Consider the following 18641-nt stretch of genomic DNA (forward strand, 5'->3'; position numbering starts at 1 on the left):
GTTACTGGACCCGTCCATGGACAGAGCTGGGGAACAAAAATTTGTATATACAAGCATTTATGTAGAAATTTTCCTTGGTAGTAATTTATAGTATGTATATGTTTATTTTTGTGCATGCATAGTGTGTACTTTATTATTGGACCTGTCCATGGAAGGAGCTGGGGAACATCTATTTGTATATACAAGCATTTATGTAGAAATTTTCCTTGGTAGTAATTTATAGTATGTATATGTTTATTTTTGTGCATGCATAGTGTGTACATTATTATTGGACCTGTCCATGGAAGGAGCTGGGGAACATGTATTTGTATATACAAGCATTTATGTAGAAATTTTCCTTGGTAGTAATTTATAGTATGTATATGTTTATTTTTGTGCATGCATAGTATGTACACTATTATTGGACCTGTCCATGGAAGGAGCTGGGGAACATATATTTGTATATACAAGCATGTATGTAGAAATTTTCATCAGTAGTAATGTATAGCATGTGTATGTTTATTTCTGTATGTGTATGTTATGCTCATACACACATTTGTGTACACATAGTATCTCCATGAGTTCACACTGATACCTTCAGTTGCACAGGTTTTATTCTAGTTTTCTTTCCATATTTTCAGCTTCGTTCTCCAAAATGGAGAATTTTGGCTTATACTCTTCTTAATATATTTACTTATTTGATCAATTCCAGTATACTTAACAGTCTGTCCTTTGCATTTTTGGGCAGATGCCCTCCTCACTCCGTTCAAGGTCTGACACCAAAGTCAACCTGTCTCCCTTGTCTCTGCATGGTTATCCGCCCTTTTTGTTTATTTTCATTTTGATTTTAATTTCTAGCTCCATTTTCTGTGGTGATCAGAGGGCTTGCTTTGTAATGTTTCTCTTATATGGAACTCACTGGCATTTCCTTTTGACCTAATATATCAGCAATTTATGTGAATATTCCACATATTCTTAGAAGAAGAAGGTGCATTCTCTACTATCAGGATCTAGTGTTCAACATACCTACATAAAATTTGCCTTATCAGTTATGTTACTTAGAGCTATATAAATATTCTTAACTTTTGTTCAGTTGGTCTGTCTTGTAAGGAGAGTGGAGTGTTAGAGTCTGTCAGTAGTATGTTTCTTCTGTATTTCCTGTAGTTTCTGCTTTATATAATAGGTTGTTCTTTTCTGGTGTGTAGAGACTGTGTCTTGCTATATTATTTTTCTCTGTGAATTGTGATTTTATAAAAGTCCTTGTCTTACTTAGTAGTTTTTGGCCTGCAGTCTACTTTGTTTCCACTTCCCTGGTTTATCTGTCCATCTTTCTACTTTCTACCTATAAGCAACTTGAAGTCTGTTACATTCTGTCTTCTAGTAATCTGCAGGCCTGGGCATGTGTGCTTTTATTTGTACTAGTTGACTTTATTTGTTTTTGTGAGGATGTACAGAGTGATTCTGATTCATATGGCCACCATTATCCTCCAGACCAAGAATCTCATCTTCCTATTTTTAGTATGACTTTCTGTTATAATACTTGCCATATTAGAAGCATGTATTTTTTTCTCTGTAAAGTTACTAATAACATATGCAGCTTGTGGTAGGTACCTTCAGATTAACCTAGCTCCCCCTCATGTGTTAAATTACAGTGTTAGCTTTAACTTGAAAATTTTGTCTGTGATTCGCAATACATGTAATGATTAGGGCCTAAAACATCTTGTCTTTCTTTGTATCTGCCCTTGTTACTGAGCATGTGCTTAATAAAACTTAAGCCTTTACGTGGATATTATTAGAGGCCAGTGCCATTAGATGCTGGTTTCACTTTGGAAATTTAATATTTTGATTGTATTCAAGTGACAAGCTTGACAGTTCTTAGTGTATTTATGTTATACACATTAAAGTTTATCCTTTGGCTAATGGTTAAATAAGTTACTCAAATATGACCTCTCTGTATCAACTTGAGTATTAATAGATGGTGGTTTGTTCAGTTTGAGTTACCTCATTTGATTGATTCTTACTGGGGCACCCTGTTTTGTTCAGATGATCCTCATTATAATCAGAATTTCCAAATATAGCTCCCTTCACTGTGACCAGAATTAACCATCATTTTAAAAGTAATAACAGAATACATTGTCTTATATAAAATTAGAACACTTCAGATAAATCTGTTATACCCTTTGACCTCAGCCTGAACCTTGTTATACCTTACTATAATTAGCCATTTATTAAGAATTTTGTGTGCCTAGAAGAGGTTGAAGTTTTGGTTTGAAATGACTCACTGACTCCTAGAAAGAAATAAGGAAGACAGGAATCTTTTATACATACCAGTGAAATATTTGAGTTTCAGGTATAGAACTGGCTGCAGGACTTAAATAATAGTAATAACAGCTAACATTTATTGAAAAATGTATCATGTGCCATGGCTTCTTTAAGTGCTAACACATGTGATACTCTTCATTCACACAACAAACAATGCAGTACGATTGTTAGCCACAGAAGAGAAAAAGGAGGCATGTGTGGTTTAGTAACCTCCAGGATCATGCATGTGGCACGTAGTGAAGTTGGAGTTCAGAGCTAGATAGTCTGGTTACAGACTGTGTGTTCTTAATCACTGTGTTGTTCTCTGTGTGAAAAACAGGTTGGTATTGGACCCTCATCTGTGGAAGCCAGAGGAGAGCCAAATGTCTTTTGCAAAATCTGTCATTTGTTAGTCACTGCTAATAAACTGCATGTTCGTGTGCATAGAATTCAGAAAATATACTACCCTGAACCCTCGCTGAGAAAGATAAATGAAAAAGATATCAAGATATAAGACTTAGAATTTATGAATTGTGTTAGGTGAAATGTTCTAAAAGGAATGATATGAGAGGAGTGAAAGCTAACTTGTCTTGGTTGGATTGCCTATTTATTTAATATAATATAGTGCTAGAGAAGTGTCTACACATAAAGTTAATCATAATTGTGAGGATGAGAAATGGAGTTGAAAAAGCACAATAGAAAGCTTCCAAATGACAGAAGAAAAGAAAATGTGGAAAATGTAACCAAGTAAGTAAAATTAGAAGGTGTAAAGAAGAAAGAAAACATTTAATGAATAGTAGAAAGAAAATGGAAGGGGAAAAGGAATGAAATTAAATGTATATCTGTCATTATTAACTATAGATCAAAATGGCCTCAAAAATCAGATAATGAAAATTATACAATTTGCAAGATGGGGAAAATATGTGTGTATGTGTATATTATTGTTATTGTTCAGGTGGTAAGTCATGTCCTGCTTTTTGCAACCCCATGGACTGCAGCACACCAGGCTTCCCTGTCCTTCACTGTCTCTTGGAGTTTGCTCAGACTCATGTCCATTGGGTCAGTGATGCTGTCCAACCATCTCATCCTCTGTCTCCCCCTTCTCTTCATGCCCTCAATCTTTTAATTAATATTTGTATATTAATGATAAAGCTGATATGGATGATTGGGCAGAGGTTTAATAGGTAAATGCAAATAAAGGAAATGTGGTAATATTAATGTCTGACAAAGAATACTTCAGGGTTAAAAGCACGAGATATTATGTATTTACAAGTTGCAGTCCTTGAAGATGCTATTATAACTGCAAACCTTCATTTTCCATTGAGATATAATTGGCATGTAGAATGTGTTTTAGGTGTGTAACATAATGATTCAGTGTGTATATATTGTAAAGTGATCACCACAGTAAGTCTACTTAACATTATATCACCATGACTTACTTATTTTGTAACTGGAAGTTCATACTTTGTGACACTTTCATAAACCCCTCCACCCCCTGCCTATGGAAGCCTCTATTGTGTCCTCTATGAGTTTTTTTTTTTTTTAAGATTCCATACATAGGTAATATCATACAGTATTTGTCTTTCTTTTTCACCTATTTCAGTTATTAACATAACATCCTCAAGGTCTATCCACGTTGTTACAAATAGCAAAATTTCCTTTTTTATGGCTAAATAATACTCCATTGTGGTCACACATGTGTGCACACAGGGTCATGCATACATACCACATCTTCTAGACAGCATATTAAAAAGCAGAGACATTACTTTGCCGACAAAGGTCCATCTAGTCAAAGCTATGGTTTTTCCATTAGTCATGTATGTATGTGAGAGTTGGACTGTAACGAAAGGTGGGTGCCAAAGAATTGATGCTTTTGAACTGTGGTGTTGGAGAAGACTCTTGAGAGGCCCTTGGACTGCAAGGAAATCAAACCAGTCCATCCTGAAGGAAATCAGTCCTGAATAGTCATTGGAAGGACTGATGCTGAAGCTGAAACTCCAATACTTTGGCCACCTGATGCAAAGAACCGACTCATTAGAAAAGACCCTTATGCCGGGAAAGATTGAAGGCAGGAGGATAAGGGGATGACAGAGGATGAGATGGTTGGATGGCATCACCAACTCAATGGACATGAGTTTAAGCAAGCTCTGGGAGTTGTTGATGGACAGGAAAGCCTGGCAAGCTGTAGTCCTTGCGGTCGCAGAGTCAGACATGACTGAGCGACTGAACTGAACTGAACTTCTTTATCCATTCATTCGTCAGTGGACGTTTAAGTTCCTTCCATGTGTTGGCTGCTGTAGGTAATGATGCATTAAACACAATGGGGAGTTGCATATGTCTTTTTGAATTAGTTTTTTAAGAATACCCAGAAGTGGAAATGCTGGATCAAATGCTAGTGCTCTCTTTTCATTTTTTGAGGAACTGCCATACTGTTTTCCACAGTGAGTGCACCAATGTACATTCCCACCAACCATGTGCAAGGGTTCTCTTTTCTCTACATTCTCACCAACATTTCTTTGTCCTTTTGATAACAGCCATTCAAGCAGGTGTGAGGTGAACTCTCATTGTGGTTTTGACTTGCATTTTGTTGATGATTAGTGATGTTGAGTACCTTTCCTTTTACCTGTTGGCCACATGTATATCTTTAGAAGAATGTCCATTTAGATCCTTTGTCCACTTTTCAGTTGTTTGTGTGTTTTTTGCTATCAAATTGTAGGAGTTCTTAATTTATTTTGGGTGTTAACCCTTTGTCCGATTTAGGATTTGCAGATATTTTCTCCTGTTTGTTAGGATGCCATTTCATTTTGTTGGTGGTTTCATTTGCTGTACAGAATACTAACCTTTATACAATACAATAACCATAACCACATGGCACTCACATAGCTAGAGCAAAAGCTCCAAGAAATACAGCATGATTAAAAGACAGTTGTTATAAAAATTTAAAATTCAGTTCTTAAGAGGCAATAGGCTTATTTGCTGTCCTCAGTAGCCACACATGGCTAGTGGCCCCCACACTGGCCAGTGCAGGTATGGAACATTTCCATTCTGGCAGAAGGTTCAGTTGGATGGCTCTGATCTAGAAAGTACAGCAAAGGAGAACTCTTTATAGCCTTATGGGTCATAGCTAAACTGCTATTTGGAAGAAAACTGAATGCCTTTAATAACTGCATTATTTAAAATAAAAAAGACTGAAAATAAGTTACTACTCAAGTACTGAAAAAATACTCGAGGTATTTTGAGTATTAATTAAAAGAATTAAAATAGTCAAGATATTAGGAAAACAAAAAATAAAACCAAAAGAAAGTAAGAGAACTTTTAAAAAATGCTGAAAATGAGATAGAAATAGAACAAATAGAACAGATAGGACAAAACAGAAATACTGAAACTGATTGAAAAAAGTAGAGATACTGAACAGACTACAGCTGTTGAAAAGGAAATTAAAAATGTATTTATTAGTCACCATATCAGGATGATATTCCAACTGATTTTGTATTTACTTCTAAAAATAGATTTTTCTCATTCTAATAAATGATGGATACCTTTTAAATATGTTTTTCTTGAGCTAGTGTAATATTACATCAATACTTGATAAAGGTAATTTTTTTTTGAAAGACCCAGTTTTAGATGCAAAATTTCTAAGTGAAATCTAGCTAATTTCATCATATAGCAGTAAGAGGAAAGCTTTTTCTTGGAATGCAAGGATAATTCACAATAGTAAACATATTTACACAATTTATTATATCAATAGACTTAAAGGAGAAAAGCCATGTGATTCTGTTTGTGGATGCTGAAAAATCATTTAATGAAGTAATTAAAAACACTTAAGTGTAATAAGTATGGGGGAAACTGCTCCAGTTATGGGAAGAAATCTAGCACCTACCACAAAGGGTTGTTGTGAGGATTTAGTGACTTAAAAGGTATAAAAATACTTAGAGCAGTATCTGGCACATAGAAATTATTCAGTATTAGCTCTTTATTTAAATAAAATAAATAATTAAGAAAAACATTTGGCAAATATTGCATCTTATGGCAAGATATTTTTATTTAAATTATAAGCAAGATAGCTTTGTTCTTACCACTGTATTCAGAATAGTCTTTGTGATTGTTTCATTTCTCGAAATATAATAAAAGTAGAAAATAAAGTAACTGTTAGAAATAGTAAAAGAGGAGATAAAATTTTTAAAATTGCAAGTGATATGATTTACGTGCTTAGAGAACCCAAGAAACTACTGAAGACTAATAAAAATACTCAAAGGTAAGTTTAAGATAATGATTCTGTAGCATGAAAATGAAAAAGATGATTGTATCTTTAGGTTATAATTTAAGAAAAGTTGAGCCAGATCTCAATAAAAATTGTGAGCCTTTCCAAAATTAGCATGTAAATTTCATTAATTCCAGTTGGAAACCTGGAAACCTTTAAAATGATTTTAAAGTGTATGTGAAAGTATATTTCTAAAACTACCTAAGAAAATATACTATATATTTAATCCTGCTTTTGCTAACCATCCATCCTCCTTCTCCCTTCCCTCCTTCTGGATAGTATAAACACCTGTTGTTGAGGAAGAAAACAATCATGCCAGTTGGATGGCATTGTTTTCCTTACCTTGGTGTAAATGGGAATCTGTGGAGAGTTGGAGGAGGGATAATACTTAACTTTATTCTTTTTCACTTGTTCTGAGGAATATATGTATAATTTTTATATACTATATATTATGTGTATGTAATTTTTTGTGTAGTATGTATATATATAATTAGATATAATGTATATAATAGATCTAATATAGAAAAGGTAATAGAATGTTAAATGACTTTTCACTCATTGAGGTTGTAACCTCATTTTAGTTAAATTGGAAATAAAACATATCATTCATTGATTTCAGTTCAGTTCAGTCGCTCAGTCATGTCCAACTCTTTGTGACCCCGTGGACCACAGCACTCCAGGCTTCCCTGTCCATCACTGTCTCCCGGAGCTTGCTCAAACTCACGTCCATTGAGTTCATGATGCCATCCAACTGTCTCATCCTCTGTCGTCCCCTTCTCCTCCTGCCTTCAATCTTTCCCAGCATCAGGGTCTTTTCTGATGAGTCGGTTCTTCACATCAGGTGGCCAAAGGATTGGAGTTTCAGCTTCAGCATCAAGTACTTCCAATGACTCTTCAGGACTGATTTCCTTCAGGATGGACTGGTTTGATCTCCTTGCAGTCCAATAGACTCTCAAGAGTCTTCTCCAACACCACAGTTCAAAAGCATCAGTTCTTAGATCTTCGTGAAAGATCTCAGGCTTCCCAGGTGACTCAGTGGTAGAGAATCTGCCTGCCAATGCAGGAGACACTGGAGATACAGGTTCAATCCCTGGGTTTGGAAGATCCCCTGGAGTAGGAAATGGCAACCCACTCCAGGATTCTTGCTTGGAAAATGCCATGGACAGAGGAGCCAGGTGAGCCTGGGGTCACAAAGAGTCAAACATTCCTGAGTGTGTGCATACACACACACATACACCCACATCTCAGATTTTTTTAAAATACATGTTGAAATACCAAAATGTATATTCATTAACTTTCATGAATGTTTAGTGCTTTCTAAAATGACAGGATTAATTTTTAACTCAAAAATTCTGAAAAGAGTTTTCTCTCTTTTTTCTTTCTATCATAGGTATGCAACCACTCATGTATTCGGTTCAGGAAGCGTTAAATGCGAGACCTTGGTGGATTCGTGTGGGGACTGACATTTGTTACTATAAGTAAGTATTCTGACAATAATAGGACAGCAGTTTATAGAAGGAAATATTAGTTCATCCTATTTCGGTTTAGGGATAAAAGAGATACTGTGTTCTCTGAATTATGATATGCTTTAGTATTACTTCTAACAGAAAAGGTTTCTTTTTTTATAATTTGAGATTCGTTTTAGGGGGTATATTTAGTGGCAATAAAATGTGTTTTGTAGACAGACATATATCCAGTCTTGCTTCTCCCATTTAGATATGTTCTCAGCTCTTTTAGAGCTGTAAAACTTTGGAAACCTCATTGAGGAGGATGGAAATTAGAAACTCTAGGAAATAATTTACAGTGGTTTTTTGTTGTTCTGATGATATTAAGTATAATTTTTTTCTTCACACAAATGTTTACCTCATTTTAACTTCCAGTGTTTTAGTTGGAGATGTATTCTATAGTTAGGTTGCTTCAGCTTAGCCAGTTCAACTTTGACTTCAAACAGGTGATCTGTTTATCAAGTTAGAAGTAAGTGCTGGAAATCATTTATTGCTTTAGTGGCATAATTGGATTATTTCTCAACTTCATGACTAAGTAATCTAGGATTATCATATGCTTTGCTTTCCATTTTTACTGTTTCTGCATGTAATACATTTCAAGATAACTCCTGTCTGCTCTTGAATGCACTTAACATCCTTGTTTCTTTGCTCTTATTAATCTTAATCCTGAGATTTGTTTAGTGGATTTTGACTTTTTAATATTTTATATTGTGCTTAACTAGTGCTAGTATTCCTTTTCTTATAGTTTTATAAGGTAGATGAAGACTTCTAAAATTAAGCTGTTTTTAATGATTTAGATAGGGCTTTGGAAAAACCTAGATTAACTGCTATTACTTTCTAAGAAAAAAATGTTCCTTGGAATTAATTTCAGTAGAATTCCCCCCATTTTTTTTAGCAAAATAAATAGGAAATAAATGAGGAACAGAAGTATAATGTTATATGTAATTCTTTTTCACCTGAATAACTTTCATATTTCTTTTCATGTTAGGCTATTATAAAAATACACCCTCATCATTTATATCTTCCTTTTAAGTTGAATGGAGCAGTGATTGTTTGGGAAGTGCTTGGTTAGATTTTGGCAGATTGATTTAAAATGTTAAAGGGTGAAACAGTGATTTTCAAAAAGTATTATTTCCTTCATGCTTCTACCCAATAAAAATCATCAGTGAATGCTTTTCTTTTTTACATTGTAAAGTGAATGGTCAGCATCTCGGGTTGTTTTTCTTTTCTGTGTAAGAGGTGATGGCAAGGATTTTTGTTTCTTTAGTTTTTATTTGTTTCTTTTGGCTACTTCTAAATCAAATTGGAATTCAGGCTAATCCAACAGATATTTATTAACCACTTTCTGTGTAACACACACTACTCCAGTTGCTTTCCTCAAGCCTGAAATCTAGATAAGGAGATTAAAAACTGCTATTTTTGCATTGTCCTCTGCTGCTTGTTTGTCTCATCTGTAAAATGAGAATAAAACTACCTTCCATGAGTGTATGAGAAAATATAACCTATAAAATCCATAGCTGTAATGTGGTGGCATGGATACCCCCCCAAATAGATATTAGACTCTGGGGGGAAAAGAGTTGGCAAGATCTACTTCTGGATGTTATTTTGCATTTTCCTCAACTCTTGGCACCTTGTCCTTGAGTATCTATTCAAGGTATAGTGGCTGCTGCTGCTAAGTCGCTTCAGTCGTGTCTGACTCTGTGCGACCCCATAGATGGCAGCCCACCAGGCTCCTCCATCCCTGGGATTCTCCAGGCAAGAACACTGGAGTGGGCTGCCGTTTCCTTCTCCAATGCATGCATGCATGCTAAGTCGCTTCAGTTGTGTCCGACTCTGTGCGACCCCATGGACAAGCAGCCCACCAGGCTCCTCTGTCCACGGGATTCTCTAGGCAAGAATACCAGAGTGGGTTGCCATTTCCTTCTCCGATATAATGGCTAAGTTAATGAAAACTATACTGTTTTTTAGGTTGATGTTCTTTTATTTTCATTAGTTACAAACTTTAATCTCATAAGATTACATTAGAAAGCCTGATCCTAGGGTAGTTCTAAGGATGTGATCTGCCTTGAATTTCTGTGTGCATGAGTAAATAATCTCTAGGCCATGGCTTTTCTTCAGTTCATGGCTTAAATAATGTAAGGTGATTTGGAATTTTAGAAATTAAGTTGGTAGAAATTAGGTCATCATATCTCAGTGATATTTAAAGTGTGGAAAGTAATATAGTTTAAATTTTTTTTATCATTGAAATATTGAAACATTTACAAAAGGGAATAATAGGATGATGAGGCCCCATGTATTCATCTCTAAGTTTCAATAATTATCAACACATGGTTTTATTTTAGCTATGCTTTCACCCCTACCTCCACCCTGAATCTTTAAAGGCATTTTCAGATATATTTTATCCATAAATACTTCAAAAGTCTTTTTCATTTAGAGATACGTATTTAAGGCAGTCTATCCACAATACCGTTAGCACAGCGAAGAAAATTCCTAAATGTGATAAAATATCCAGTCAGTGTTCAGACTTACTTGTCTCATAAATGTAACATTATAGTTGGTTTGTTTAAATCAGACCAACCAAAGGACCACACATTGCATTTGATTTTTCTTGATACATCCCTCAAGTCTCTCACTTTATAGGCTTCCTCTTTCTCTCTTTTTAATTTCTCCTTTATTTATTGAAGAAACTAGATCATTTGTCATGCTGGATTTCCTGTATTTTGGATTTTGCTGATTGCATCTCTGTGGTGTTAATAAATTCTTCTAAATTCTTCTCTCTCACCAGTTTTCTAAACTCATAGTTAGATTTAGAAGCTTGGTCAACTTCAGGTTTCATTTCTGACAAGAACACTTCACAGAGGGTGCAGGAAATTCCTGTTGTATCACATCAGGAAACATATCATTTCTGGTTATTTCTTTTTTTTGTAATCTTAAAACTGATCAGTGAACTCAGATATTGCTGTCTGATCTGTCAGCCTTTCATCCAGTGGTTGTAGTAGCCATTGCTGCCACTGCCTGATCCAGTAATGTGTAAACCTGTCGAAAAATAGGAGGGTCTACAACTTCTATTGATGCATAAAATAGGAGTTCTGTTTAATTAGTAAATCCAGAAATGGAAAGTCATGATGTTGGCTGATAGCAATTAACTGCTTTATTAGTACCAAGTCTAATTTTTAAGAATATTTAAATTAAACTTTTTACAAACCATGGTTTTTCCTTTTTTCCCCCCTAAAATTCTATTTAATAAAATAGCAAGAAAAAAATCAGAATTTTTGTGTGGATGAATAACATGTTTTTTGCTTTTCTATTGCAGAAATCACTTCTCAAGAAGTTCAATTGCTGCAGGTGGGCAGAAGGGAAAATCCTACTATACAATTACATTCACTGTCAGTTTTCCACATAAAGATGATGTGTGCTATTTTGCTTATCATTATCCATATACATATTCAACTTTACAGGTGAGAACTCATTAAGTTGCATTATGACCATTATTGTATGTATATGATATGTATGTATTAGATAATAAAAGAAATACTGCTTTAATAAATCAATAAGGTAAAAAGGTCCAGGGTTGACAATTTTAGAAAATAATACAGTATTTGTTGAAATCAATAAAGTAAAATGGGAATGTAGTCTTGATTTTTATTTAATAGAATTACTACAGAAATGACACGGTTTTTGCTTTCTGTCTTTGAGTAGAAATCTACAAATCCCAATTTATAAATTTTAACTAGGTGAAATTTCACCTTGTTTAATGAGAAGCATTGAATCTCATAGAAAATATAACAGTAGACAATGTGGATCCAATTTAAGTTTTTCTGTAGTGAATTCATTTCTTCTAATGATTTCATGTGGAGTCCTAGATCCATATTGCTTAGAATATGGGGTGTAAGAGTTGTTTTATGGGTTCTTTTAAGATTTTTTTTTTTTATTATTTGTATTTTAAAACAAACAATTCAAGTAATTACTGTGACAGATTTATACTCTGAACAGAATGTCTGTCCTAATGGTCAAGGATCATGAAGTTTCATATGATTAATTGAAAGAAATTGGAACACTATGATTAGAAACAAGCTTCCAAGTTCTTAGAGAGGAGAAAAATGAGAGGAAAACATAGTCCACAGAGCCGAAGAAATATCAAGGCTGAGAGCATTAAATGAGCTCACTTTATTTTAATAAAGTTACAATCTGCAGTAAAAGTATTAACAGGTATTTTATTGTGCAGAATAACACAGCATCAGAAACGTAGTGTTGTTATTTACGTAGTATTTTGTTTCTGTTCTTTACTGACATTCCCTTTTTAAAACATTTTAAGTATCCCTGCTTCCTTCTAGTCCCACGACCATGATCTTTTCCAGGCATTACCATTGTTTCTCACTTGGACTGGTGTCAACCTCTGTAACTTTTGTCTTAAATTTCACTTGTACCCCCTTTCTTCTTCATCACTGTTTTACCACACTATAGCAGGAAGACTCTTTGGTGGCATGTCTAGTCATATAGATCCCCTGCTTAAAACTCCTTAGTGATTTCTCTTGCCATGTGTATGCAATCTACAGTTCTTACCATGGCACATTTAGTCATTTCTCTACTATTTTGCACAGTTTTTGCCATTTCTTTGTACTGTATGAACTGTTATTTACTTAATATTTATCTTTGAATATTAAAGATTATCCTCATTCTGAGTTAATATCGTTGAAACAACTGGTTTAATGTGCTAAATTTTTTTAAATTCACAGTAAAATACATATCTATTTAAGAATTTTGAAGGTTATCCACGTACCATTTAGTTATCTTAATTACCAGTAGTGCAAATACTGTGCTTTGGAAAGGACTGGTCTACCAAGCCCTTCCTTCTGTGTTAAATTCTTGATTTGTTTCTTTTTGTTCTAGCTATGTCCTTTTTTAAAAATTATTATTTCATGGTCCTCCTGTATACGTTCCTTCTGCCTGCAGCACACTTTATATCCATTTCACTCATCCTTTGGATCTCACTTTAAATGTAATTTTTTCTGGAAGACCTTTCCTCATTGCCCAGACTCTTCAAGGTTCCTCTCCCTTTTTAATAAGCCCTCATAGCACTCTATATTTTTGGGGGGCAGAGTCCATTTATTCATTGTTGTATCCCTAGTGTCTGGCACAGTTTCCAGCCAAGAAATAGTGATCACACAGTAAATCATGATTATGTGAATGAACATAGGCAAAAGTTGGAAACCAGCTAAATATCTTTAATATAAGAGAGTGAACAGTTTATATTTGGTGTATAAAAAGCTGTGTTTTCAAAAGACATATGTTGAACATATTTAATGATATGATATAGTATTTATAATTACTAACATATTTATGTTTATGTATAAATTACCAAGCGGTAAAATCAAATTATAATAAGTCTTCCATGTTAATTACAGTTTCATTTATATACATTGGCTATTGTTAGTAGTACTCTGGATAATATAATCACAGGTGTTCTAAATTTTTTCCTGTACCTTTTGTATTTTCCAGACATTTTACAATGAGCCTATATTAATCTTGAAATCAGGAAAAAATTTTTAAAAATGTGTGCTACATGATTTTCATTCTCCATATTTTAGGTTGCTGTTAACAGAGCTACAGTCACAAAATTTCAAAATTCAGAAGGCTTTGAAACCCAAAGTATTTTCATAACCCATTTGTCAGCAAAGCCTGGCCTGATGTGAGCTTATTTAGAATATTGTTTCCACTTAGAGTGACTCTTCATAGGTTTTGCTGCAGAAATAATAACGTGCTGATTACAGTCTGCTGCCGCCAGCTCCACTGGTTTTATTGCACTATTAACATTATCCAAACCGTGTCTGTCCCCTTTCTCGAGTTCCCCAAATACTGATGTTCAAGTGCGTCTGGACCCTTGAGGGTTTTGGAGAAAGGATTAGGAACCTGATCTGATTCACTTTTAGCTCTGTTTGAGATCTGGATGCATTTATTCCTATTTATCATAGGGAGGTTTTAAATGATTGTATACTTTGCTTTTAAATTTTTATTAAGATGCATCTTCAAAAATTGGAGTCAGCACACAATCCTCAGCAAATCTATTTTCGAAAAGATGTGTTATGTGAAACCCTGTCTGGAAACAGCTGTCCCTTGGTGACTATAACAGCAATGCCAGAGTCTAATTATTATGAACATATCTGTCAATTCAGTAAGTTTGTCTTCTTCACTTGCAGTATGAATCATTATTACTTATTTTTCTTTGCTTCATGAATATTTTGTAAGGTCAGTAGTACTGGGAGTAGGCATCAGAAGCCTTGGGTGCTAGTCAGGGTCTTGTTACTGCCTAGCCCGGGGCCCACTTCTAGGCGTCTGTTTCCTCATCTTGAATATGAGGGAGCTGCCTGAGGTGACCTCTAAGGTCTCTTTTGATATTGATATACCGTAGTTCTTATTCTTAGAAGTCATACTCAAAGTAAAACAAGTTATACCATCCGTTTAAGAATTTACAGTAAATTTTATTTATAAATAAAACCATCAGAAACCCCCCAGGTGTTTTGATGCTAATATTGAATGAATAGCTACTTGTTTTTCCCTGTCATTTATATTTTTTAAGTTGTCTCAAATGTACAGATGTGGTAAAAAAAGATATATATATATATGTATATAAGAGAACTGTTCTAATTTTGATAAGGTGTTTTCAAGAAAGAGAAAGAATTTGCTATTCATGAAAATGTGAGCAGGTGAACTGAGTGGTTATTTTGTAGACTTATATATCTAAATGTTTAGTTTCTTTGTAAATCTCTGCACAGATATACCTATTGTTCTGTGCTTATTATAATGACTATAAAACAGGAATAAGATTATATTTTCCTTAATTTCCCCATGACTTTATGAAAAATTTATATTTCATCTATATTTCATCAGCTACTTATTCTTTATGAAATCAAGGTAATATTAAAGGATTAATTTTATATTTAGATTAATCATTAGGAAATAAATGACTCAAATACTATTTAATGTGTTATTTTCATATAAGATGTGGCTTACATAGGTTTAATATCTGTTTTCTCTAGAGGGTCTAGTGCAGTACTTATAAATAGTAGGTGCATAGTGAGTTCTAATTTGATTTTATATCAGTATTCACAATTGAGTAGAAATATTTCTAAAGCCCCAAAGTCAGACATTATACATACTTTAGTAGCTGTTCATTTTAATTTGAGATTTTATGTACACTTTAGGAAATCGTCCGTATGTTTTCTTATCTGCTCGAGTACATCCTGGAGAAACTAATGCAAGTTGGGTAATGAAAGGAACGTTGGAGTATCTCATGAGTAATAACCCTTCTGCTCAGAGTTTACGAGAATCCTATATTTTTAAAATTGTCCCTATGCTAAATCCAGATGGTGTCATCAATGGAAAGTAAGTTAAGCAATAGTTACAGAGAAATTCCAGATTTTTGTGGCTGTCCCATGTAAACTTGTTGAAATAATAGCATCCAGGTTAATTTGGAAAGCAAATCTCATGATTTTTCTAGAACAACAACAAAATTTAGTGAAGAATTAATCTGTGATAAATTTTTAAATGAAAATTAAACTGTATACTAGTAGTAATATGTTTTGGAAATTCTGTATCTATTAATGAGAATATAATTTCATAAAATATATGTTTTGCTTGAATCATTTTAGGAAAATCACAGAATTAGGATATGAGAAAGATTTTTAACACATTGTAGTCTCTTGTAGTCTCCTTTCTTATTTATCAGTGGCATGATCTTGGTTGTTCTAAGATTTAGAATTTTCTGGGACCTCTTTCTGCTTAATATGGAATTAGCTCCATCTGCTAACTTCTTCCTGATATGAGGAGGAATTATTTAAAGTGGAAATACTGGAAGATTACTTTTTAAGTGGAGGTGGCTTGTAGTTTAGTACAGTTCATTTATTGTGTTAATTAGACCAGGGTCTCTTTAGTGCTTCTGAAAAGTGGGATTTTGTCTAGCTGTCATGAGCATCTCCAAAGTTGAGGGTACTATACTTTATTTATTCAGTAAGAGTACTATGAATATTTATCATGTTTTAGGAAATGTTTGAATTTAAAAAGTAGAATAATTTTTCTAGATAGTATGATTATGGAACTAAAATCAGCTTTTATGTCTAGTTTTAATTCAGAAACATATTGACCAGTTAGAATTCTGTTTCTAGTTCTGTTAGCCCCTTCTCTTTGCTTAAATTTTTGCTTAATGAGTTTAATACTTAAAACATACAATTAAATGAAAATGTATTTGAATTTTTATAAGAATGTGTACTTTTTATGTACTTATCTTTCTTAGAAGGAGGGTCCAGATAGCATGTTTAATAATGAATACAGTCAAAGTACAGAATGTTAGCATTAGAAATGTAGTCAGAATGGAAAATATGGCCATGAATACATTTTGTGGTGTCTGGAACAAAACCCCAGAATGGAGAATTTTTCCTGTAGCTTGAAAATTTTAACCTGTAAAACTGCAAGCTTACCACAGTTTAAATGCATGTAACCCACTATCTGGCACATAGCAAATGCTAAATAGATGTTTACTTAAGGATTATAACATGCATTTTGGTGAGCCCACCACTTACACCTGTTTGAAATACTTAGTGGAATAGAATCATAAAATAAATCGAGTGCATATAAGAATTTATTGATACCAGTGTTTATCTATTGTGTTTATGCAGTCACCGCTGTTCCTTAAGTGGAGAGGATTTGAATAGACAATGGCAAAGTCCAAATCCAGACTTACACCCTACAATTTATCATGCCAAGGGTCTGCTACAGTACCTGGCTGCCGTGAAGCGTTTACCACTGGTAAGTGGCAGTGTGTGTTTGTATAATCAAAGAGGTGATTTTGTTGATCATTAGCTTAGTATTTTATAAATAATTGTCTGGTTATAAAAGCTGTGTGTTAGTTTCAAAAGCAGTTTCTATAAAGTATCTTTGTCATCAGTCACTTGTATATTAATTGTGGTATCTAATACAGTGTATCCATATTCTTATTTCATTAGGTATGATTTTTATAATTCTCATGAGCCTTTTATTTTTCTTTATTGTTTATGAACATTTGTCACTCCTGGTTGTAAGCTGTAGGTATTTGATTGCAGTGTTTAAACAACAACACGAGGGTAAAAGTATGTATCTTCCAAGTTCTTAAAGTACTAGAAGCTTATATTTTAACTCTTTAGCCAGTTCTAAAGCTGGTAGGTCTTGAGTATCACATGGGAAAGGTAGAATAGGCATGGTAGGAGACCCTGTGCATATGTATTTCTTCTGTTTTCAGCAACTTTTGTTTTAAATGTTTCCATCATGTTAAGCCTTAATCTTCCTTCGGGAAAGATGGAATATTTTGCAGAGTGGCAATATTGACATGCAAGTCTGACCGTTTTCTATTTTTAAAATGATGCTCTTATAAACCATACCCTCCACCCCCTTTAAAAAGAGTGTTTTTCTTGAGAGCATTTTTATATTCTCTTAAGTTAGGTAAGTATTTTAACAACCCTTGGGGCAATCAGTGATGAATGCAGCTGTAGATTTGACCTAAAATTGTATTTATTATTTTTTAAATGATGGATAGTAGATACAAAAGAAAGAGTGGAACTGATGGCTTGATGCAGGACATGCCTGCAAAGGATTTAGCCATTCTAGTATTAATCATAAATCCTTTCCAAAGGTAGATATATACTATTACTTTTATGAATTCTACTTATTAAATGGTAGCTTATTTACAATAAAATGACCAAGGAACACAGACCTGTTATTGGCTTCATACTAACTAGTTTGACTTGGCAATGCATGAATTTGAAGGATTTTAATTTTAAAAATATATTGTCTTTTCAAGGTTTATTGTGATTATCATGGTCACTCCCGAAAGAAGAATGTGTTTATGTACGGCTGCAGCATCAAAGAGACGGTGTGGCATACAACTGACAATGCAGCATCATGTGATGTTGTGGAAGATGTGGGATACAGGGTAATTATTATAGATGAGGCGGGAAGTTTTGAATTTCAAACATTCATAAGACTACAGAACACAAAACATATAGAAATTACTTAGAGTCAGTAAATGTTGCCATTTTGCTATTCTGTTTCAGATTTTTTGATTGAAATGTTTCTTCTAAAAGTTTTTGCTTTTCACATTTTTTAATTAAAGTATATTTGATTTACAATATTATATTAGTTTTGGATGCATTATGTGGTTAGTTAGTATTTTTGTAGATTGTGCTCCATTTAAAGTTATTATAAAATGTTGACTGTATTCTCTGTGCTGTACAGTGTATCCTTGTTTTGTTTATTTGTTTATTGTGTACATAGTAGTATGTATCTCTTAATCCATTATCTTCATCTTGCCACTACCTGCATCCCTGTCGCTACTGGTAACAACTAGCTTCTTTATAGCTATGAGTCTGCTTCTGTTTTGTTATATACAGTCATTTGTTTTATTTTTTAGGGTTCCACATATAAATATACAGTATTTGTCTTTCTCTGTCTGACTTATTTCACTAAACATAATATTCTCCAGGTCCATCCATGTTGTTGCAAATGGCAAAATTTCATTTTTTATGACCGAATAATTTTCCACTGTATATATGTACCACATCTTCTTT

General features: G+C 33.8%; 1 protein-coding gene across 3 annotated transcripts in view; it reads left to right on the top strand.

Moving 5' to 3' along the window:
- Positions 1-18641, top strand: part of AGTPBP1 (ATP/GTP binding carboxypeptidase 1) — a 183617-nt gene that overhangs the window by 140583 nt on the left and 24393 nt on the right. For all 3 annotated transcript variants that reach the window (XM_043927561.1, XM_043927562.1, XM_043927563.1), the window contains 6 exons: positions 7932-8019; positions 11360-11504; positions 14065-14218; positions 15249-15429; positions 16719-16848; positions 17876-18007. In XM_043927561.1, coding sequence (XP_043783496.1) covers positions 7932-8019; positions 11360-11504; positions 14065-14218; positions 15249-15429; positions 16719-16848; positions 17876-18007 — 830 coding nt within the window. The remainder of the gene's footprint in view (positions 1-7931; positions 8020-11359; positions 11505-14064; positions 14219-15248; positions 15430-16718; positions 16849-17875; positions 18008-18641) is intronic.

This window comes from Cervus elaphus, chromosome 16 (genome assembly GCF_910594005.1).
Source record: "Cervus elaphus chromosome 16, mCerEla1.1, whole genome shotgun sequence".
Classification (NCBI taxonomy): Eukaryota; Metazoa; Chordata; class Mammalia; order Artiodactyla; family Cervidae; genus Cervus; species Cervus elaphus.